At 40.1% G+C, this 24190-nt stretch overlaps 1 protein-coding gene across 1 annotated transcript in view; it reads right to left on the bottom strand.

Moving 5' to 3' along the window:
• Positions 1 to 3317: 3317 nt before the first annotated feature.
• The window catches only part of RXFP2 (relaxin family peptide receptor 2), a 65827-nt gene continuing 44954 nt past the window's right edge, over positions 3318 to 24190 (bottom strand). The window contains exons 14-18 of the mRNA XM_059903406.1: positions 23092 to 23163; positions 19216 to 19445; positions 18198 to 18608; positions 6832 to 7050; positions 3318 to 3586 (exon numbers count right to left, since the gene is read on the bottom strand). Of these exons, the coding sequence (XP_059759389.1) occupies positions 3327 to 3586; positions 6832 to 7050; positions 18198 to 18608; positions 19216 to 19445; positions 23092 to 23163 (1192 nt within the window). The 3' untranslated portion in view covers positions 3318 to 3326. The remainder of the gene's footprint in view (positions 3587 to 6831; positions 7051 to 18197; positions 18609 to 19215; positions 19446 to 23091; positions 23164 to 24190) is intronic.

Raw genomic sequence — 24190 nt, 5'->3', positions numbered from 1 at the left:
TTCATTTGTAATTTGTTCCTTCCGTATGTGTCATGTGGAGAAATCTCCTGAAGACTAGTGTAATGAAATACAGGGAGTAATAGGTTTCAACTAGCTTTCAGGGCTTTGGGAAGTATTTCTCAAGGACTTTGAGATCTCCCACTGAAAAGCCATGTAAAAGGAGAATCATCTAATTTCATTTCATTTTCCTGGTCAGAGATAATAAACATTATTAAATATACACCTTCTGTCTTTCATAAACAAGATGTCAGACAACTGACATATAAACAGAAACATACATAAACAGATAAATATATAAATAGATACATAGAGATCTTTGTAATCATTCTCTTATCTACCAGAATAAGGAAATAAAACACAAATACTTATCTTCAATGTTTTGTTTCTTAAATTGCCTAAGTCTATGTATTAAATAGAACGATATGCCCATTTACATTATACTGCAAAAACTAAAAAGAAATATGTCTTACATGTATTCCTTGTTAATTTTGGAAGATACATTTCCTTCAGACTCCCTTGGAGGATTTATCAAACGATAGGGTGGATATGATTGATGTGAAGTCTTTACCACTTCTCATCTCTAACATGTGCATTCTCTGGATTTCTGCACTGCTTATGAACTTGAGGATGGTAAAGCAGAGTGAAGAATCACCTGGGGTGAGATAAAATCTTGAAAATGTGGCATGAGTAGATAGGTAGCAAATCACCAAATGCTAATTTGATCTGGCAACCGAGTCATCCTTAGGAGGCAAACACTGGGGAGATGGGTCTGCTTTTATGGCTCCTTGATTTTATAGAGACCAGGTAGATGAAGCCGCAGAATTGGGGTGTAAGATGGGATTGGGGGAAGGTGATACTACTATTTATACAAAAGCTCAGATATGCCTAATTTCACTTAAAGCACCTGACCATCAAGAAGCTATTTCAGCAACTGTGATTGGCATAAACTAGTTTAACTTTAATTAGATATGAAGCTTAAGAATAAAACAAAGTGATGTAGAAAAGCTTGGCTATGTCTAGTACAGATAAACCACAAAGCCTCTCTTTGTACTGATGTCTGAGGTTCCATATTGATTTTTTAGAATATCTTTTTCTTTTCAAGACAAGATACGTTATACACAAAGGCATAATAGGATGTGGATCAGGTAATTTGCCCTCACCCTCTCCTACTCAGAGATGGCACAGTCTGTGGCCTCTTTAATTCTGGAGTGACATTTAATTGATGTTTATCTTGTCAGGGAAAATGGCTCATGAACAGAGGTGGTATTTTCACAACCACATAGAAATACTGGGTTTAGAAAACAAGTTTGACCCAACACAAAAGGTTTCACTCAGCCCAGATAAAACACTATCATTTGCTAAAATTAAACATATTTCTGATGGTTTTCTATTTATATAGCAGTACAGAGTAAGATTGTAAATCACTAAGCTATTAGAATTCAATTTTATACTATTTGTCATGCTGCTGACCAATATAGAGCTTCCATTTTTCCATGAAATATGCTGCCAAATTCCCTGGTGCATCTGACCTTGTGCTTCTCCTCATGTCCAAAGCTCAACAGTAAGAGTGTAGACATTCACAAACACAGTTCCCAGATCCTTGCTTCCCGGCCCATGCCTGAGGCTCGAGAATGGGAAACTGGGAGACACATCTGTGCTAAGATTGAGACGCCCTACACTCAGGGTCTATTCCTTATTTATGCTTTTGATGTTGGGAAATATATTAGAAATAAATCATGTGATGTTCAAGGACTGGCAAAGGACATTTAAAAAAATAGACAAGTTGGGAAGCAACTAATCATAGTGAGGAGATAGAACAGAGAAAATTTGAAACTGTAAGGAAAAAGAGTGGCCTAGTCAATGGGTAGGGACATAATTTCTAGAATAAGAGTGAAAAGATTTCACTGATGTAAGGAATATCTCACTAGATCAAAATAAAGGAACTCCCATGAAGGTTTTAGTCAATATTAGATAACAACAGGTAAGTTACCGACACAGCTGTGATGCATAAACTCTGGGATTCTTTCTTTCCTGGATGCTACTGGATAAAAGGGCATCTCATTTAATATGCAGTAGGAGGTGATGTGGAGTTCTGAGTCAGCTGCTTACATTTCATCTCATTAAAGGAACTCAGAATGAAGTGAAGAGTAAAGAAATTAAGTTACTGCTCCATGCTTTGGAAAAGGGGAGAAGAGAAAGAAAAATGTAAAGAGGTGTCTTGTTAACTGCGGTGCTGTGTTTGTTTGCTAGTTATATTCTCTACCAAGAAAAACATGGGTAACAGTCAATAAGCCCTATCTGTGGTCTTTACTGAATTTAAAATAATGTATAGACAAATGCAAAATATTTTATTTACCTGATTCTTTTTTTTTTTCACATATAAACTTTCCATATAAAAACATGTCCAGGGCTTCACAACTACTTTTCATTTTCAAAAAACAAATCCAAACTTACCAGCCTTTTTGTTAAAAACAATAGGAATTTATCTGAGTCCAGTATTCTTAAATCCCCCTTAACACTTCTTATCTGTGTGTTCTATGATGGCAGAACTTGCCAGCAATAGGGATACTGCTCTTAAGAAATTATACTTTAAAACATATTAAAATGTAGTTTTTGGCAGTTGGAGTGCCCAATTTTCCTTTATGGCATGGGCAACCTTAAGACAAATATTTTGAGAGCTCAGTTCTTCTCACATTAAATACAAGCTGAAAAGGTGCATGGTACTAGGCGAATGGTCAGCGTGCCTCTCTGGTCATATGTTAGACTTCGAACCTTGTACGAAGTTCTGCTTTCAAAGCCGCTAATCCACGGGCCTCCATAGGGCAGGACTTGAGGTGGGTAGACATCTTGGAAATCCTTCGCTATCAGTTCAGCAGGATGCTGATGATTTCATTTGACGTTGAAAAAGCAAGGAGAGAGATGTTAGGCTTATGCTATTACCGCCACGCTAGAGTTAGATGTCGTGACTCTTTTTATTTTATGGACAGCACAATTCAATTTAAAAACAGACCATGCAGTGCCAACGTGTGGGCCTCCGCTGGTAGGTTGGCCGCGTTGGCGAGCTAGAGAACAATTGCTTATCAGCCTGCTATTTATGGATTGTGCACTTCAGGCATGTCGGTGAGGAGAACTCTCAGGTACAGTTCTCAGCCCAGCTGGTAAACAGTACAGCTGCCATCGGAATGCAGTGCCTGACGTCATCCTGCCGTGCTCTCTGTGCAGAAAGGTTCGCCGTTGGTAAAGATGAAAAGCACTGCAGATGTCATCTTCCAAATGCTGTGCTTTTTTAGGTAGTCCATTGAAAGTCCAGTGCTCCAAAACCATTACTAGGAAACTAGTTTCACTATATTCTCCTCGAGGTTTATTTTGTTCAAAACCCCAAGTTTCAGTGACGAGGAGTCATCGGCCCACACGATGGATGTAGACAAACTTTTTTTTTTAGTTTTGAAAATCGATTTCCTCTGATGTTTGTGCAGCAGCTGTTTCAACTTGTCTTTGAAAAAGCTGGTTGTGAGAGTGTAGAGGATTGGGTTCAAGGCACTGTTTACTGGGAGGAAAAAAATGACCACCCAGGAAGTGATTGTTTCTGAGAAGGAAAAGAAGTGTGAAAGAAAGTTGAGGTTTTCATAGACACAAGACACATAACACTTTATAGTCAATGCTATTTTTGAGACGGCTACCTGGTTCATTTACGTTCTGTCTCATCTCATGGAAAATCTCTTTGCTGCAAGAGCATAGGAGCCACGAATTCAAGGTCCTACCACCAACTTTTCTGAGTTTCAGAAACTACTTTGCAGGTTGTTACGAAACAACATGGGAGGAAATATGTGAAAACACTTCACAAACTATAAATTGATATATAATGTATTTTTCTTGTTTTTATTGCCCTTCCTTATAGAAAAATAAGAAAATGAGGAAATAATTCATAATCAATAGGACAGTGTCCAGAACTAGAAGGTTCTGGTCCAGAGTCAGCTCTGACCTTGGTCTGAATTTCAGTCCTGAAGGTCTTCCTGCCCTGCCCTCATATCCCCACTGCTATATTCAGAGTGCAGTCAGAAGATTTGAAGAGCAAAAAAGAATATATCTCCAAACTCAATGAATTCCTTCTGTGTGAAGGCTTACAAAGGCTAATAGAATATTAAGGGAAATACGCCAGAAAAAGTGAGAAGAAACTTTGGATGGCAGTGTCATTTCTGAATTCAGTTGTCCCTAAGTATCCACCATGGAAGTGGTTCCAGGAGCTCCACAGACACTGAAATCAACAGGTTCTCAAGTCCGTTAAATAAAATGGCATAGTATTTGCATATAACCTATGCACGTCCCCCCGTATACTTTACATCATCTCTAGATTACTTCACCTAATACAAGGTACAGCCATGTAAAGAGTTGTAAATACAATGTAAATGCTATGTAAATATTTGCCAGCACAAGGCAAATTAAAGTTTTGCTTTTTGGAACTTTCTGGAAATTTTTTTCCAATATTTTCCATCTGCAGTTGGTTGAATGCATGGATTTGGAATGTAGGGCTACGGAGGGCCGATGGTACATCAGTTGCTTGGTTAGGATGAAATCTATTTTCTCCCTTAAACAGAGCCTGCTCCCAGGGTTACACACTTCTTAGCTGTGTGACTGTGGGCAAATCCCCTAAGCTCGCCAGACCTCAACTGCCTTATCTGTGAAAGGGGCTGACGATAACTTACATGACTGAAGTCAGTGAGCTGGGCCGGCTCTGCGAACAACCATTTTCAGCACATTTTCAGAACCTGGGGTTCTCCAGTCCCACCACACTCTGCTGTCTCCTCCCCCATCTTCAAAAGTCTGAGAACTGCCAGCTCAGGTGAGAGCTGGACATAAGCCTAGCATCCTTCCTCTCCCCCTCTCCTTTGTGACCCCCTCCTTCCCTACCCATCCTGTAAATTTCTTATCCTTCAGACACTGTTACTTGTTCTTCTCTTAGCCCTGCTCTGTTCCCTACATCCTGTCTGTTCTTCCTCCGGTTTACTTTTCCATTTCTTCTCTGACTTTATCTGCCCTTTCCTCCTTCCCTTTGATCTCCCCCTTCTCCTTTTTCTATGTTTGCCTTTCCTCTTTTCCATCCCGTCTTCTCTTTCTTTTCCTTATTTCTTTTTAACTGGAAAGAACATGAAAGAAATACGTTTCTATTTAGTATACCTTAGATTTATTAAATGAAGTTTTATATTACTAGATTATCTGTCCTTAATTTAAAAAAAAATTAGATATGAACAGTTTGTGACTGAAGAAAAACAGTCAGTTGTTTTTTGTCTGTTGTGTCCCCAAAGGAGGTTGTGATCAGGAATGAGACTTCCTGTTCATCTCAGGATGGCTCACTGATGTAAGGTTAGCAGGTAAGTCCTGAGACGGGAGGGCTGAAGCCAGCTTATCTTTGGGGCTGAACCCATGTACTCTCAGTGACCTACCATGATGGAGCAGACCCCAGAGTTCTTGGAGGGTGGGGACAGGGGGCATTTAGGTCCATGAATGTAGCAATTTCTACAACACCATGGGAAGTTGGGCAAGCGAGGAGGGGCTTAGTCAAATGTGGTAAAGACTTCTCTCCTATGTGCACCGAGGTATTCAAGACAAACCTCAAAGGACTGAACTATAAAATGTAGAGAAAGACCAATGTGTGGCCCAATAACATTTTCATGATTTTTTTTCCTGTTCTAGTTCCATATCATGATCTGCAATGTCTTAGACTCTCTCTAAGAATAATGATTACTACCCCTGCTATCAGAAAACCTTGTTGTGAGACTAAGCTCATAGGTTAAGGGGATGCTGCAAATGTTGTATGTCATTTTGCAGTGAGGCATTTGGCAAGGCAGAGGGACATAAATAGTTGCAGGTGTTTGTTACTTGTACATTCATCACTTTTTTATAAGGGCTTCTGATGTGTCAGCCCCATGCTTGACACTTCTTTTGTTTTTATCCAAAAGATTTCATATTCCACGGAATCTCATTATAAAGTCATACAAATAGAATTCCACAAAATTGATTTATCTTAGGCCTATTGTCAGAAAGTTTAGTTAAGAATAAAATAAAATGACTGTTAAAGATGTTCCTCTGGTACAAATCCTGAAAACATCTTCTACCAAGATGAAGAAGACAATTCCTGCCCTGGAGGAACACTCCAAATAGATTCGCAATAGGCTGAAAAAGTGAGTTGAAGATGATCCCAAAGTTTGTTTCCCTGAGGGTTGGGCAAAAGCCCTGGGTGGACCCTAGGATGGCTACAATTTCTAGGTCCCAGAAAGGCCTTCAAGCAAAATCCTAACTAATGAAAGGTGATTTTCTCTGGCTGAAGTAGGGGTGTGGCCTTTTAGATAGGCACTTTCATGGAACATTAGACCTCCACAGGGCACAGTGTGACAACCACATGGCTAGGGCCATGAAATAGACTGGTGGTTCTTAACCAGGGTTGTGCACCTTAGAATCACAAAACACCGATGTAGAGGCCTTGGCCCCTATAGACTAAATTCAGGGGCCCAGGGTGAAACCTGAGCATGTATATTTTGTTTTGTTTTAGGTACTCTTGGTGAAGCACCACTATCTAGCTCAAGTGGAAGCAAGACACTAAGACTTAGTTTTTCTCTGTCTCCTGTGTTTTTGTTATTCTTGTCTGGGTTGCACCATTACCCGGTTCCTATCTTAGAATACTGATTATAAAACACTTAGGAAATCCTAAACCTTTGTATTCAAGTTGTAGGTATTTATGGAGAACTTACTATATGTGACGGACTGTATTCTCGCCTCGTCAAACAAAGGGCATAAGAAAGCACAACATACTTGGGAATTACAGAAGGGACTGACCTGGTATTTCCACCCGGAAGAGGGAAAGGATTTTAATTACAAATACAGGAATCCAGCAGATGGCATCAGAGAACACTATAAAAAAGAAACGGTTTGCGACGGCCGCCTCTCTTCCGGTGTTATTCCTGACTTCTGAAGTCTGCAAGGCAGTTTTTTGAATGGAACAGAACATAATAGTATAGGAAAACACAATGATGAGAAAAGCCAGCAAATTCATACCTGTTGGGAAAAGCACACCTCTTAACATCTCAGGTGTATAAATCAACAGTAGAAATATTGTGTTACATAGATGTTCAATATGGTGTCTCTCCCCCTTCCCTGTACTTCCAGGAAGCATTCTTGGTATAAGCCCAGTGGTAAATCAGCTAAAACCCTGAATCCAAGGCTATAAACTGGAACAAGTTTAAAAAATTGGGTTTGCCAGATCAAAAATGTATTTTAAATACATAAACACTTTTCCAAGAACTGTAGACTTTGAAATTCAGATCTATGTATATCATGAGGTAAATTTTAGCTTTTTTAAAGCAGGAAAAAAGCTATTTCATTTTTAGTTCTCTGCAAATTCAAACCTTAAGGGATTATAATCACATGTACAGTTCAAGAAATCAATATGCCCCTATTCCTTTAACTTATAAATATGAATAAGATATCCTTGGACTATCAAGAAGACAATAGCCTCAGAAACATTATTTCTTACGTTTTCTGGTCTTAAAAAAATAATACATAGAACTAAAATACATTTTTATTTTTTCTTCAGTTTGCCCACAGTAATCTAAACTAAAATTCGAACCTTTTAGACTTGTTTTAGGAAAACAAGGAATAAGAGAAACATTAAAAATTCAACTATATAAATTACTCTTTTAGGGTCAAATATGTTCAGAAGATTCTCACTTATCATTATCGTATAATGCTGACTTCTTTGTCACTCTGTTATATTCTTGCTATCATAAAAATCCTAAAAGTGATTATCTTATTCTTATAGTGAACATAAAATTTCCATATAATTTCAAAGTTGTTTAAAAAATGTTCATCTGATTAGACTGTATGTAAGACTGGTGAAGTCTAGGGAAAAATTCTATAAATTTAAGGTGTTCCATTGTTTTTATCCAAAAGATTTCATATTCCATGGAATCTCATTATAAATTCATACAAATAGAATTTCACAAAATTAATTTATCTCAGGCCTATTGTCAGAAAGTTTAAGAATAAAATAAGGGAGGAGCGTCAAGATGGCTGAAGAGTAAGATGCGGAGATCATCTTCCTCTCCACAAATACATCAGAAATACATCTACATGTGGGACAACTCCTACAGAACACCTACTGAACACTGGCAGAAGACCTCAGACCTCCCAAAAGGCAAGAAACTCCCCACGTACGGCAAAAGAAAAAAGAAAAAACAGAGACAAAAGAATAGGGATGGGACCTGCACCAGTGGGAAGGAGCTGTCAAGGAGGAAAGGTTCCCACACACAGGAAGCCCCTTCACGGGCGGAGACTGCGGGTGGCGGAGAGGAAGCTTCGGAGCCACGGAGGAAAGCGCAGCCACAGGGGTGCGGAGGGCAAAGCGGAGAGATCCCCGCACAGAGGATCGGTGCCGACCAGCACTCACCAGCCCGAGAGGCTTGTCTGCTCGCCCGCCTGGGTGGGCGGGGCTGGGAGCTGAGGCTCCAGCTTCGGAGGTCAGATCCCAGGGAGAGAACTGGGGTTGGCGGTGTGAACACAGCCTGAAGGGGGCTAGTGCGCCACGGCTAGCTGGGAGGGAGTCCGGGAAAAAGTCTGGAGCTGCCGAAGAGGCAAGAGACTTTTTCTTGCCTCTTTGTTTCCTGGTGCGCGAGGAGAGGGGATTAATAGCGCCGCTTAAAGGAGCTCCAGAGACGGGCGCGAGCTGCGCCTATCAGCGCGGACCCCAGAGATGGGCATGGGACGCTAAGGCTGCTGCTGCCACCACCAAGAAGCCTGTGTGCAAGCACAGGTCACTCTCCACACCTCCCCTCCCGGGAGCCTGTGCAGCCCTGTGCACTGCCAGGGTCCCGTGATCCAGGGACAACTTCTCCGGGAGAACGCACGGCGCGCCTCAGGCTGGTGCAACGTTGTGCTGGCTGCTGCCGCCGCAGGCTCGCCCCACATCCATACCCCTCCCTCCCCACGGCCTGAGCGAGCCAGAGCCCCCGAAGCAGCTGCTCCTTTAACCCCGTCCTGTCTGAGTGAAGAACAGATGCCCTCAGGCGACCTACACAAAGAAGCGGGTCCAAATCCAAAGCTGAACCCCGGGAGCTGTGTGAACAAAGAAGAGAAAGGGAAATCTCTCCCAGCAGCCTCAGGAACAGCGGATTAAAGCTCCAAAATCAACTTGATGTACCCTGCGTCTGTGGAATACCTGAATAGACAACGAATCATTCCAAATTGAGAAGGTGGACTTTGGGAGCAAAGATATATATATATTTTTCCCTTTTTCTCTTTTGGTGAGTGTGTATGTGTATGCTTCTGTGTGAGATTTTCTCTTTATAGCTTTCCTTTTACCATTTGTCCTAGGGTTCTGTCTGTCCGTTTTTTCTGTTTTTTTTTTTTATTACTTTAAAAAATTTTTTCTTAATAATTATTTTTTCTTTTTTCTTCTAATAACTTTATTTTATATTATTTTACTTTATTTTATTTTATTATATCTTCTTTGTCTCTTGCTTTCTATTTTTTCTCCCTTTTATTCTGAGCCGTGTAGATGAAAGGCTCTTGGTGCTCCAGCCAGGCATCAGGGCTGTGCCTCTGAGGTGGGAGAGCCAAGTTCACGACACTGGTCCACAAGAGACCTCCCAGCTCCAGGTAATATCAAACGGCGAAAATCTCCAAGAGATCTCCATCACAACGCCAAGACCCAGCTTCACTCAACGACCAGCAAGCTACAGGGCTGGACACCCGATGTCAAACAACAAGCAAGACAGGAACACAAACCCACCCATTAGCAGAGAGGCTGCCTAAAATCATAATAAGGCCACAGACAGCCCAAAACACACCATCAGACACGTACCTGCCCACCAGAAAGACAAGATCCAGCCTCATCCACCAGAACACAGGCACTAGTCCCCTCCACCAGGAAGCCCACACAACCCACTGAATCAACCTTAGCCACTGGGGACAGACACCAAAAACAATGGGAACTACGAACCTGCAGACTGTGAAAAGGAGACCCCAAACACAGTAAGTTAAGCAAATGAGAAGACAGAGAAACACACAGCAGATGAAGGAGCAAGGCAAAAACCCACCAGACCTAACAAATGAAGAGGAAATAGGCAGTCTACCTGAAAAAGAATTCAGAATAATGATAGTAAAGATGATCCAAAATCTTGGAAATAGAATAGACAAAATACAAATGTTTAACAAGGACCTAGAAGAACTAGAGAGCAAATAAACAGTGATGAACAACACAATAAATGAAATTAAAAATTCTCTAGAAGGGATCAATAGCATAATAACTGAGGTAGAAGAACGGATAAGCGACCTGGAAGATAAAATAGTGGAAATAACTACTGCAGAGTAGAATAAAGAAAAAAGAATGAAAAGAATTGAGGACAGTCTCAGAGACCTCTGGGACAACATTAAATGCACCAACATTCGAATTATAGGGGTCCCAGAAGAAGAAGAGAAAAAGAAAGGGACTGAGAAAATATTTGAAGAGATTATAGTTGAAAATTTCCCTAATATGGGAAAGGAAATAGTTAATCAAGCCCAGGAAGCACAGAGAGTCCCATACAGGATAAATCCAAGGAGAAACACGCCAAGACACATATTAATCAAACTATCAAAAATTAAATACAAAGAACAAATATTAAAAGCAGCAAGGGAAAAACAACAAATAACACACAAGGGAATCCCCATAAGCTTAACAGCTGATTTCTCAGCAGAAACTCTGCAAGCCAGAAGGGAGTGGCAGGACATATTTAAAGTCATGAAGGAGAAAAACGTACAACCAAGATTACTTTACCCAGCAAGGATCTCATTCAGATTTGACAGAGAAATTAAAATATTTATAGACAAGCAAAAGCTAAGAGAATTCAGCACCACCAAAGCACCTTTAGAACAAATGCTAAAGGAACTTCTCTAGGCAGGAAACACAAGAGAAGGAAAAGACCTACAATAACAAACCCAGAACAATTAAGAAAATGGTAATAGGAACATACATATCGATAATCACCTTAAATGTAAATGGATTAAATGCTCCAACCAAAAGACATAGACTGGCTGAATGGATACAAAAACAAGACCCGTATATATGCTGTCTACAAGAGGCCCACTTCAGACCTAGGGACACATACAGACTGAAAGTGAGGGGATGGAAAAAGATATTCCATGCAAATGGAAATCAGAAGAAAGCTGGAGTAGCAATTCTCATATCACACAAAAATAGACTTTAAAATAAAGACTATTACAAGACACAAAGAAGGACACTACATAATGATCAAGGGATCGATCCAAGAAGAAGATATAACAGTTGTAAATGTTTATGCACCCAACATAGGGGCACCTCAATACATAAGGCAAATACTAACAGCCATAAAAGGGGAAATCGACAGTAACACAATCATAGTAGGGAACTTTAACACCCCACTTTCACCAATGGACAGATCATCCAAAATGAAAATAAATAAGGAAACACAAGCTTAAGACGGACTTAATTGATATTTATAGGACATTCCATCCAAAAACTACAGAATACACCTTCTTCTCAAGTGCTCATGGAACATTCTCCAGGATAGATCATATCTTGGGTCACAAATCAAGCCTTGGTAAATTTAAGAAAATTGAAATCGCATCAAGTATCTTTTCCGACCACAATGCTATGAGACTAGATATCAACTACAGGAAAAAAATCTGTAAAAAATACAAACACATGGAGGCTAAACAATACACTGCTTAATAACCAAGAGATCACTGAAGAAATCAAAGAGGAAATCAAAAAATACCTAGAAACAAATGACAATGAAAACACAACGACCCAAAACCTTTGGGATGAAGCAAAAGCAGTTCTAAGAGGGAAGTTTATAGCAATACAATCCTACCTTAAGAAACAAGAAACATCTCAAATAAACAACCTAACCTTACACCTAAAGCAATTAGAGAAAGAAGAACAAAAAAACCCCAAAGTTAGCAGAAGGAAAGAAATCATAAATATCAGATCAGAAAAAAATGAAAAAGAAATGAAGGAAACGATAGCAAGGATCAGTAAAACTAAAAGCTGGTTCTTTGAGAAGATAAACAAAATTGATAAACCATTAGCCAGACGCATCAAGAAAAAAAAAAAAGAGAAGACTCAAATCAACAGAATTAGAAATGAAAAAGGAGAAGTAACAACACTGCAGAAATACAAAGGATCATGAGAGACTACTACAAGCAACTCTATGCCAATAAAATGGAAAACATGGACGAAATGGACAAATTCTTAGAAATGCACAATGTTCCGAGACTGAACGAGGAAGAAATAGAAAATATGAACAGTCCAATCAGAAGCACTGAAATTGAAACTGTAATTAAAAATCTTCCAACAAACAAAAGCCCAGACCGGATGGATTCACAGATGAATTCTATCAAACATTTAGAGAAGAGCTGTCACCTATCTTTCTCAAACTCTTCCAAAATATAGCAGAGGGAGGTACATTCCCAAACTCATTCTACAAGGCCACCATCACCCGGATACCGAAACCAGACAAAGATGTCACAAAGAAAGAAAACTACAGGCCAATATCACTGATGAACATTGATGCAAAAATCCTCAACAAAATACTAGCAAACAGAATCCAACAGCACATTAAACGGATTGTACACCATGATCAAGTGGGGTTTATTCCAGGAATGCAAGGATTCTTCAATATACACAAATCAATCAATGTGACACACCATATTAACAAACTGAAGGAGAAAAACCATATGATCATTTCAACAGATGCAGAAAAAGCTTTCGACAAAATTCAACACCATTTATGATAAAAACCCTCCAGAAAGTAGGCACAGAGGGAACTTTCCTCAACATAATAAAGGCCATATATGACAAACCCACAGCCAACATTGTCCTCAATGTGAAAAACTGAAACCATTTCCACTAAGATCAGGAACAAGACAAGGTTGCCCACTCTCACCACTATTATTCAACATAGTTTTGGAAGTTTTAGCCACAGCAATCAGAGAAGAAAAAGAAATAAAAGGAATCCAAATCGGAAAAGAAGAAGTTAAGCTGTCACTGTTTGCAGATGACATGATACTATACATAGAGAATCCTAAAGATGCTACCAGAAAACTACTAGAGCTAATCAATGAATTTGGTAAAGTAGCAGGATACAACATTAATGCACAGAAATCCCTAGCATTCCTATACCCTAATGATGAAAATCTGAAAGTGAAATTAAGGAAACACTCCCATTTACCATTGCAACAAAAAGAATAAAATATCTAGGAATAAACCTACCTAAGGAGACAAAAGACCTGTATGCAGAAAATTATGAGACACTGATGAAAGAAATTAAAGATGATACAAATAGGGCTTCCCTGGTGGCGCAGTGGTTGAGAATCCGCCTGCCAATGCAGGGGACACGGCTTTGAGCCCTGGTCTGGGAAGATCCCACATGCCGCGGGATAACTGGGCCCGTGAGCCACAACTACTGAGCCTGCGCGTCTGGAGCCTGTGCCCCGCAACAAGAGAGGCCATGATAGTGAGAGGCCCGCGCACCGCGATGAAGAGTGGCCCCCACTTGCCGCAACTAGAGAAAGCCCTCGCACAGAAACAAAGACCCAACACAGCTAAAAATAAATATAAATAAATAAATTAATTAAAAAAAAAAAAAAAGATGATACAAATAGATGGAGAGATATACCATGTTCTTGGATTGGAAGAATCAACATTGTGAAAATGACTCTACTACCCAAAGCAATCTACAGATTCAATGCAATCCCTATCAAACTACCAATGGCATTTTTCACAGAACCAAAACCAAAAATTTCACAATTTGTATGGAAACACAAAAGACCCTGAATAGCCAAAGCAATCTTCAGAAAGAAAAACGGAGCTGGAGGAATCAGGCTCCCTGACTTCAGACTATATTACAAAGCTACCATAATCAAAACAGTATGGTACTGGCACAAAAACAAAAATATAGATCAATGGAACAGGATAGAAAGCCCAGAGATAAACCCACGCACATATGTTCACCTTATCTTTGATAAAGGAGGCAAGAATACACAGTAGAGAAAAGACAGCCTCTTCAATAAGTGGTGTTGGGAAAACTGGACAGCTACATGTAAAAGTATGAAATTAGAACACTTCCTAAAACCATACACAAAAATAAACTCAAAATGGATTAAAGACCTAAATGTAAGGCCAGACATCATCAAACTCTTAGAGGAAAACATAGGCAGAACACTCTATGACATAAATCACACCAAGATTCTTTTTGACCCACCTCCTAGAGAAATGGAAATAAAAACACAAATAAACAAATGGGACCTAATGAAACTTAAAAGCTTTTGCATAGCAAAGGAAACCATAAACAAGACGAAAAGACAACCCTCAGAATGGGAGAAAATATTTGCAAATGAAGCAACTGACCAAGGATTAATCTCCAAAATTTACAAGCAGCTCCTGCAGCTCAATATCAAAAAAACAAAAAACCCAATCCCAAAATGGGCAGAAGACCTAAACAGACATTTCTCCGAAGAAGATATACAGATCGCCAACAAACACATGAAAGGATGCTCAACATCATTTATCATTAGAGAAATGCAAATCAAAACTACAATGAGGTATCACCTCACACCGGTCAGAATGGCCATCATCAAAAAATCTACAAAGAATAAATGCTGGAGAGGGTGTGAAGAAAAGGGAACCCTCTTGCACTGTTGGTGGGAATGTAAATTGATACAGCCACTATGGAGAACAGTATGGAGGTTCCTTAAAAAACTATAAGTAGAAATACCATACAACCCAGCAATCCCACTACTGGGCATATACCCTGAGAAAACCATAATTCAAAAAGAGTCATGTACCAAAATGTTCATTGCAGCTCTATTTACAATAGGCAGGACATGGAAGCAACCTAAGTGTCCATCAACAGATGAATGGATAAAGAAGATGTGACACATATATACAATGGAATATTACTCAGCCATAAAAAGAAACGAAATTGAGTCATTTGTAGTGAGGTGGATGGACCTAGAGTCTGTCATACAGAGTGAAGTAAGTCAGAAAGAGAAAAACAAATACCGTATGCTAACACATATATATGGAATCTAAGAAAAAAAAAAAGGTCATGAAGAACCTAGGGGCAAGACAGGAATAAAGACACAGACCTACTAGAGAATGGACTTGAGGACATGGGTAGGGGGAAGGGTAAGCTGTGACAAAGTGAGAGAGTGGCATGGACATATATACACTACCAAACGTAAAACAGATAGCTAGTGGGAGGCAGCCGCATAGCACAAGGAGATCAGCTCGGTGCTTTGTGACCACCTAGAGGGGTGGGATAGGGAGGGTGGGAGGGAGGGAGATGCAAGAGGGAGGAGATATGGGAACATATGTATACATATAGCTGATTCACTTTGTTATAAAGCAGAAACTAACACACCACTGTAAAGCAATTATACTCCAATAAAGGTGTTAAAAAAAAAAGAATAAAATAAAATGACTGTTAAAGATGTTCCTCTGGTACAAATCCTGAAAACAGACTTATAGAAAGGTTCAGAAGTGTATGTTCTGAAAGCACCATAGGAATGTGAGATGTTAACAGTCGGGGAACCTGGGTGAGGGGTATAAGGAAACTGTACTGTCCTGGCAAATTTTCTCTAAATCTAAATATATTCCAAAATTAAAAAATTATTTAAAAACTATATAGTCGGGGGCTTCCCTGGTGGCGCAGTGGTTGAGAGTCTGCCTGCCAATGCAGGGGACACGGGTTCGAACCCTGGTCTGGGAAGATCCCACATGCCGCGGAGCAACTAGGCCCGTGAGCCACAATTACTGAGCCTGCGCGTCTGGAGCCTGTGCTCCGCAACAAGAGAGGCCGCGATAATGAGAGGCCCCGCGCACTGCAATGAAGAGTGGCCCCCACTTGCCACAACTAGAGAAAGCCCTCGCACAGAAACGAAGACCCAACACAGCCATAAATAAATAAAATAAATAAAATAGTGTTTAAAAAAAAAAAAAAAAGACCTTCATTTAAAAAAAAAACAAAAACAAAAACTATATAGTCTTATATTTTTTACGCAAAAGAACGGGCTCTAGGACTCCATCTCTCACAGATAAGCTATGTGTATGTAGATGATGTTTATGTGTGTGTGCTAAACCCTTGTAGTGACGCCCACACCTTAACTGTAAGATCCAGCCATGCCATAGTTCTTTTTTTTTTTTTCTTTTTCCACACCATAGTTCTTTTGCCCTTTATCTGGGCCTGTTCCCTGGCTGTGGGTCTCCAGCTCCTGGAACACGACCTCTGCCTTCACTTGGCTAATGTGTCCTCATCCTCTGGGCCTCCGTTTGGGTTCATTTCTACTGGGATGTCTTCCCTGGTCCTCAGATCTGGGGCTCCTGGAACATCCTGTACTCCTCCTTCGTGGCATCTGTCAGCCTGTGACGTGAGGACGTGTTTCCTTGTCTTCATCCTTCTTTCTGGCTGCAGATCCGTGGGGCCAATCTGTTTTATCTCCAGTTCCCAAAATAGTGCCTGGCCTATAGGAGGTGCTTAATAAATCCTGTTTGAACCAATGAATGTACAGTAGTGTGTGTGTATATGTGTGTGTGAGGGAGAGAGGGCTTCCATGAAGTGCACCTATGCCGGGAACGGCTTACAACATTGTAGGAGTGCCATAGCCATGAAAAAATGGCTATCAGACAGGGTTTATGTGAGGAGTATTATTAAAATGGTACATATAAAGTGTTTTCTTTTTCAGAGGAAGAAGAGAAGGAATAGATGGAGAATAGCTGGGAGTGGCGGTTAGGGCCATTTTGTGATGGGCTTTAAGTGACTAATTTAAACTTGACCTTGGTTGCAGGGAGTTCCTGAAGGTCTCTGAGCAGAGGATACTCAGTCCTTTCGGTACTCAGGTAGTGAACAGATAAACAGGAAAGAGAAGACCCCAGAAGCCAAAAGACCAGTGAGGGCTAATGTAATAATTCAGGGCAGAGGTCATAAGGCTTTAAACAAAGGTGACAGCAGTAGGTAGAGACTGGAAGAAAGAGAAGACAAAGGTGTATTTCGAGGGAAAAATATTTGATGAAAAAGAAAGGATGAGGACTTCTTTGGTGGCGCAATGGTGTAGAATCTGCCTGCCAATGCAGGGGACATAGGTTCAATCCCTGGTCTGGGAAGATCCCACATGCCACAGAGCAACTAAGCCCGTGCACCACAACTACTGAGCCTGCGCTCCAGAGCCCGCGAGCCACAACTATTGAGCCCGTGCTCTGCAACAAGAGAAGCCACCTCAATGAGAAGCCTGCGCACCGCAACAAAGAGTAGCCCCCGCTCACCACAACGAGAGAAAGCCCGCGTGCAGCAATGAAGACCCAAAGCAGCCAAAAATAAATTAATTAATTTAAAAAAAAGATAACGAGTATTAAAAAAAACGAAAGGATGATGGAGCTTATTGACTTCTTAGATGAGGGGGACAAGATGAGAAGGGGGAATCGAAATGATAATACTGCCCTAGTTAAAGAGGGGACATGGGAATGGCCTTAGTTTTAAGCAAGAGAGATACCTACTAGACAATTTTAAAAGTCTTTTTAATCTTTAAGGGCTAAACTTCTCATTCATTTGTAATAGAGAAGGTAGCGTTTTCTTTTCTAAAACCCTGAATTCTCCCTCTTTAATTAGGGAGAATTAAGAAAACTAAAAAGCAAAGAGTTTTATTAAGCACCCTTCCATTGCGGACTTTGGAACTGCATTTACAGAAGGTAATAAACCTTCCTGGTATTTCCATTCAGATAATCTCCTGCTAGTCAGTTTCAAGAATTTTATTATTATTTATTTAGCTCATATCTAGACTGTAAAAAAATGAGTTCAAATAACTTGGTAGCGTCACAGGACAAGGCAGTGAACTAGAATTCCTCCAGCTCATTGTCACTTTGTATGAACACGAAATCAAAGGGTCTTACAGATAATAAAAAGATCATTCAGAGATCCTGACAGTATGTTTTTGTTTTCCATACTAAATCTCTATAATAAAAAATTTAATAAAACCTCCTATATATACATAGCAAGGACTTTTCTTTAAAAAAGGAAAACAGTCTTGACTATATTTGTTTACTTTCTGAAATGGAGAAATATGGCTTTACTGAAATCTATGGTATTGCTACAAGAATAACGTTTGTCCAAGAAATGAAAAATATAATTTACCTAGGAAAATTCCAAGAGAATACCCTTTGCTTCCAATATCTTCTGTTTGGTCATAGTAAAGTGGGAAGCATACTCCATTTTTTCCATAAAAGTTTCCAAAATAATCCTCCTTCCAAAACGGAATCACAGCTATTAAAAATCCCACAATCCAGATGCAAATGAGGATGACCGAGGTCTGCCATTTTCCAGGACGGATGTTACTGAAGGGAAAGACAACGGCCAGGAACTTCTCCAAAGTCAAGTACGTCAGCAGGAGGACGGAGACCTCGGTGGACAGCACGGCCAGGAAGCCCAGGAGGCGGCACTCTAAGCTCTCCATCCACAGCAACGCGTACTTCTGATACTGCCCGCGGTATTTTAGATCAAAAACGCCAACGAAGAACAAATAAACACCCATCAGGCAGTCCGCACCTATTGAAGAGTCATAGAATGTATGTTGGTAGTTCCAGCATCTCCGTCTTAGTTTTCTGATTTAGGCCTGCTTCCTTCTTCCTGTATTAAGCGAACTAACGTAAAACCTACAATAGTGCCTAGAAGCCAATGGACTTCAAAAGGTGTACTATTTCTAAAGTACTACACTGCATCTTTGTTTTATAATTTTGAAAAAAATGGTGGTGGGGAGATAATTTGCGGGGGTATGGGGGGGGTCTAGGTTTTAAACAGTAAAAAATATTACTAACATAGTTATTAAAGGAATCATTTTCTGGGCTTGAGGAGCATGGATGCTATTGCGATTGAAGGTTAAACAAAACATAGTTCTGTGACCCACAACCTGTTCTCTATAATCCATCCCTTAACTCATCGGCTCCCTGTTACCCCATTTCGAAGACGTAAGTCACTGCAGATTCATGCAATCCAGAAAAGAGCAGCCAAAGAGAACAATAGTACCTTCATACTTTAAAAAAAATTGCCCAGCATATATAATTCATATTAAACACCATCTGTTGAATGCCAATATAATCTAGAGCACAGCTCTCCAAAGATATCCTTAATCCATATATATAGGAAACATACTTACAACAAAGGATTTTGATGGACGTAGCATGGGTCGTGTTTTCAGCTTTAATGAAAGATCTCATGCCAATGACAAAAAGATTTCCAAAGCAGGTTATGAAAGCTATAACCCAGACAAATATTCTGAGGATACTGTTAGCCAAGAGGTCCTCAAATGAAGAAATGCCATCAGTCAAGGGCATACATATTCGGACATGGGAAGCATAGGAGCAGTATCGAAAGTTTTTGAAATAACTAAAGTCAAAGGGAAAAAAGAGTCACTTTACAGCAATGACACAGAAACGACAGTTGCAGTCCTATTGGGGCTGCAGCTGTGTTAGGTGTGTGGCTTCACTAGGCTTGGTTATTTTTGTTTAGTAGTGATTACGTAATTGTAGAGTTCTTCATTAAATATTACATTACTCTAGGCAGTGTTCTTTCTTTAAAGGTGAAGAACCTAAAGAACACAGGTATCTGCTGTGGCTTGTCTGAGGTAAGTCAGGGGAGGACATGAGAATGGGAAATCTCCAGGACTCTACTTTTCCCCATCACATTGGGTGATTCTCTAGGGTATTACAAAAAAGTAGATTGTCATTGTTAAATTGATCTTTTAGCAAACATTCAGGGGCTTCGGTTTGGGATATAAGGGACCCGCGGAGTAGCTCACTAAAAACATTCCTGTCTTGTACTTAGTTTTAAGTATATTCACTTAAACTAGCCTTCTTTTCCCTGGTACAGGCAGGAAGGGAAGGTCCCTGAGACTAGGAAAATTCAGTCTCATTGAAGTGAGGAGGAGAAGCAGCTGCCTTAAACACAGATTCCTTAATAGGGCCTGGAAGGACTTAAACCATTTCTAGAGAAAAATACAGGCCTGTCTGTGATCAATGTGTTTATGGTCTAAGTGTGTGGAATCTTGAAGGGCTGGAATTGGGGAGATCATTTGGTTTACTGCCATTCTCCAAACCTGTTATGTTTAGGATTTTCTCCCATAAAACTCATTTTATTTTTATATTCGTTCACCACCTCTTTTAGTTCTTTTCTCTTCATCTAATCTTTTTTTGTCATCTGCCCATTCAATTGCTAAACTAGCAAGTTAAAGAAAGTTTGTTTATATATTTTAACATTTGTATGTGTAGATAAAATTGCTTTGGTAAAAAAAATTCCATTGGATACAATTAAAAGAGCAATTAACTGTTTTATTTTAAAAAGCCAATGTTCTCAACATATGAATACTATATCCTCTGCACTTTTTAAAAGCTTCTGACGTTCAATATAATACAACAATTTAAAAACATTTGAAAGATAAGGTACAGCATGGTGATTATAGTTAATAATACTGTCTTGTATATTTGAAAGTAGCTAAGAGAGTAGATTTTAAAAGTTCTCATCGGGCTTCCTTGGTGGCGCAGTGGTTGAGAATCTGCCTGCCAATGCAGGGTACACGGGTTCAAGCCCTGGTTGGGGAAGATCCCACATGCCACGGAACAACTGGGCCCGTGAGCCACAACTACTGAGCTTGCGCATCTGGAGCCTGTGCTCCGCAACAAGAGAGGCCACGATAGTGAGAGGCCCGCGCACCACGATGAAGAGTGGCCCCCGCTCGCCGCAACTACAGGAAGCCCTCACACAGAAACGAAGACCCAACACAGCCAAAAATAAATAAATAAATAAATAAATTTTTTTTAAAAAGTTCTCATCACAAGAAAAAAAAATTTGCAACAATGTGTGGTGATGGATGTTACCTAGACTCATTGTGGTGATCATTTTGCAATATAGACAAATATTGCATCATTATGTTGTACACAGGAAACTATAATGCTGTATGTCAATTATATCTCAGTAAAAAAGAGAAAATAAAAATAAAGTAGAAGAAAATTTGAAAAAAAGAGAGGCAGGGGAAAAAAAAAAAAAAGAAAGCTTTACTTTGCCCCGGCTTGCAGGCCTCCCATGATTGGACCCCTGGCTACTCTGATCTGCCTCAGCGCTTCCCGTCCGTGCTCACTCCACCCAGACACGTCGGCTCCCTTCTAATCCTCGAACAAGCCAGGCTCACCCCCTTCTCAGTGCAGTGCTTTTGCTTTTCTCTCTTCCTGGAAGAATCTTCCAGGAAGAATTGTCTCCTTCCACTCAGGGCTGCTTGACTGTCACAGCTCTGACTTCTAGGTGAACTACCTACATCCTCCTTCCTTGCCTTTATCTTGCTATACTTTTCTTCCCAGCATTTCTTAATGATTTATTTGTTAACTAGTTTACTTTCTGGTTCCCAAAGCTAAATGGAAGCTTCGTGAGGCAGACACTTCTCTCTCTCATTCATCCCTGTGTTCTCCCTGGCATGGGGGAAGTACTCAACAAATACTTGTTAGATGGCAAATGAATGATGCATGGTTTAGTGCTGGGTATGTCACATAGAGATATTGAAGGCTATCCCTGCCCTCAAGTAGCTTACGGTGGTCCAACCTCTCCTCCCACTGGGACCAGGGCACTGGTTGGCAGGTGGACGTGTTTCAATAAACGATGGGCAAGGAAGATGAAAGAAGAACCACTAGGTCACTTAGTAGGGAAGTAACTAAGTTCACACGTTTTCTGTTAATTGTTGGGTCCTTCTTGACCTCAACCTGCGGTTCCTATTTAAAGCAGCAGCTTCTCCATCAAGTTCTATAAAGATTGAATTTCTTTGTTCTAAGGAGACTTCACATTCTGCCTGCAGCAAGGAAATGATAGCCTCATGAAATATTTATCTACTAGAGCCACAGAAAGAGAATTTATGAAAACCATATGGATATACATCAAATACTTGTCTTTGGGTAATCACACCTACTGCACAGACATAAACAAAATATTCTCCCAAAAGGTCACCTTCACACCAACCATTTCAGCCCCTTGCTGATCCCAACTTGATATCTTACATCGAATCCTCCCTATTGCTGTGGATAACAATGGTTGATTTTTGAAGTCATGAACACATTAGATTACACAGTTGATAAAGAAATGATCATGTCATAAACTCCTATATTAAGACAACTTACACAGTGCACTTTAGCCAAATATATTAACATGACTTATCAGAACTACTATAAAGATTAATTACCTCTGTTTTGCAGTGCACTCAGTAACAGAAACAACACCTGGAATTTATATAGCACCTTTCCTCTTAAGGGCTCAAATCTTAGAGTAGCTGACTGCTCACTCATGTGAGGTGAATTAATGTTTCCAGGTCTCCTGAGTACCATTAGCCAGTGACTTCATCTTGTGTCATATGTGGCATTCTGGTACCCTAATCTCTTATTGGGCCTCAACTGGATAAACAGCATGTTTCCAGAGAGAAGTGTCATTCATGTCAGCACATCATAATATTGAGCTCTATTTGAACAGGGACCAAAGGTGACAAAATTAAAAAGTTCTCAATAAAAAGACTTTTCTTGCATAAAAACACATTGCAGGGGCTTCCCTGGTGGCACAGTGGTTAAGAATCCACCTGCCCAGGCAGGGGACACAGGTTCGAGCCCTGGTCCGGGAAGATCCCACATGCCGCAGAGCAACTAAGCCCGTGCGCCACAACTACTGAGCCTGCGCTCTAGAGCCCGCGAGCCACAACTACTGAGCCCGCGTGCTATAACTACTGAAGCCTGCACGCCTAGAGCCCGTGCTCCGCAACAAGAGAAGCCACCGCAACGATGAGTAGCCCCCGCTCACTGCGACTAAAGAAAGCCCACGCACAGCGATGAAGACCCAACGCAGCCAAAAATAAATAAATAAATTAATTAATTAACTAAAAATAAAACACATTGCAGTGATACATCAGACAGTTTAAAAGAGAATATCAGCAACATTTCACCATACTTTCTTCCCCATCGGCAACATTTCACCATACTTTTTTCCCCATTCTTTCATACATACATACATGTGAGAAAGATTCTTCATGGGCTGAAACATTTGTGTGTTTATACTTGGAATCTCTATCCTTTCCAGGTCTCTGGAAAATATGCACAATAGGTTTCATGTTTTTAGGATTTAACTTTTAAATCATTGTATTCTTTGTCAATCTTAAACACCATGCTTCAAAATCTTGTTATAAATTCAAATTAGGATGAAAATTTTACAATAAACTGTCTTAGAAAACTGCCATTTCTATTTATGCCTCCTGTAACTTGGAGCTGATTTGTCACTTTCATACACAGAACAACCTTCTAATAAAACACGTTCATTCATTTCTTTGATTTAAAAATGACAGTTGTGATTTATATGATTGTGAAACTGGCTCTGTAGTTTGATTTTATAAATCACGAAATATGAGTTAGAGGGTTTCAGACAGGACTTGATATTTTCAACCTGAGTTTTGTCAGAATCTGGATTTAAATACAGTCATTTCTTCCTGGCCTATGTATCTTTAAGGTAGAAAACCATGGAAGCAATAATAAAAGGAGCTCCGATTCAGGACAGTCATTTTCTAAGACAACAGTGGGAAGCATAATTCCTGTAATTCCTCCAACCCCATAAAATGTCCACACAGGACTCCAGTGATAACCTCTAACACTCCTCATTTATCCAGAAGCTTCTTCAAATACGGATTATTAGAAGACACTTTAGGATGGCATGAATTAAGGGAGTCTGCCATGTTCTCAGGAAACATAGATGGAAAGAGGATAGTCTAAAAAGACAGAAACCTTTTGCTTTTTAAAGGCTTATTTTGAAAGATGTTTGATTCTCACTCAGCTTCTTTTGGGCAAATCTGAATAAGGATTTCTGGATAAGGTTCTGAGTTTTCCTTTGCATATTGAGTCCTTTATAGAGGACCTTGGTGGTCAGAAATGAGACTTACGAAACAATTCTACCACTGAATCATCACAGGGCCCCTCCTGCGGGAAACTCTGGAGTCCTTTTTAAAGGATTCCGCCCCCCCCCCTTCTTTCTTCTGCTCTCTAGCTTCTCCTGAACTTATCACAGTTTTACCATTACATGGATTATGTGATTATTTGATGAATAGCCTGTGGTTTTCAAAA

Source organism: Balaenoptera ricei, chromosome 18 (genome assembly GCF_028023285.1).
Source record: "Balaenoptera ricei isolate mBalRic1 chromosome 18, mBalRic1.hap2, whole genome shotgun sequence".
NCBI lineage: Eukaryota > Metazoa > Chordata > Mammalia > Artiodactyla > Balaenopteridae > Balaenoptera > Balaenoptera ricei.
This window is presented reverse-complemented; position numbering and strand designations above follow the sequence as displayed.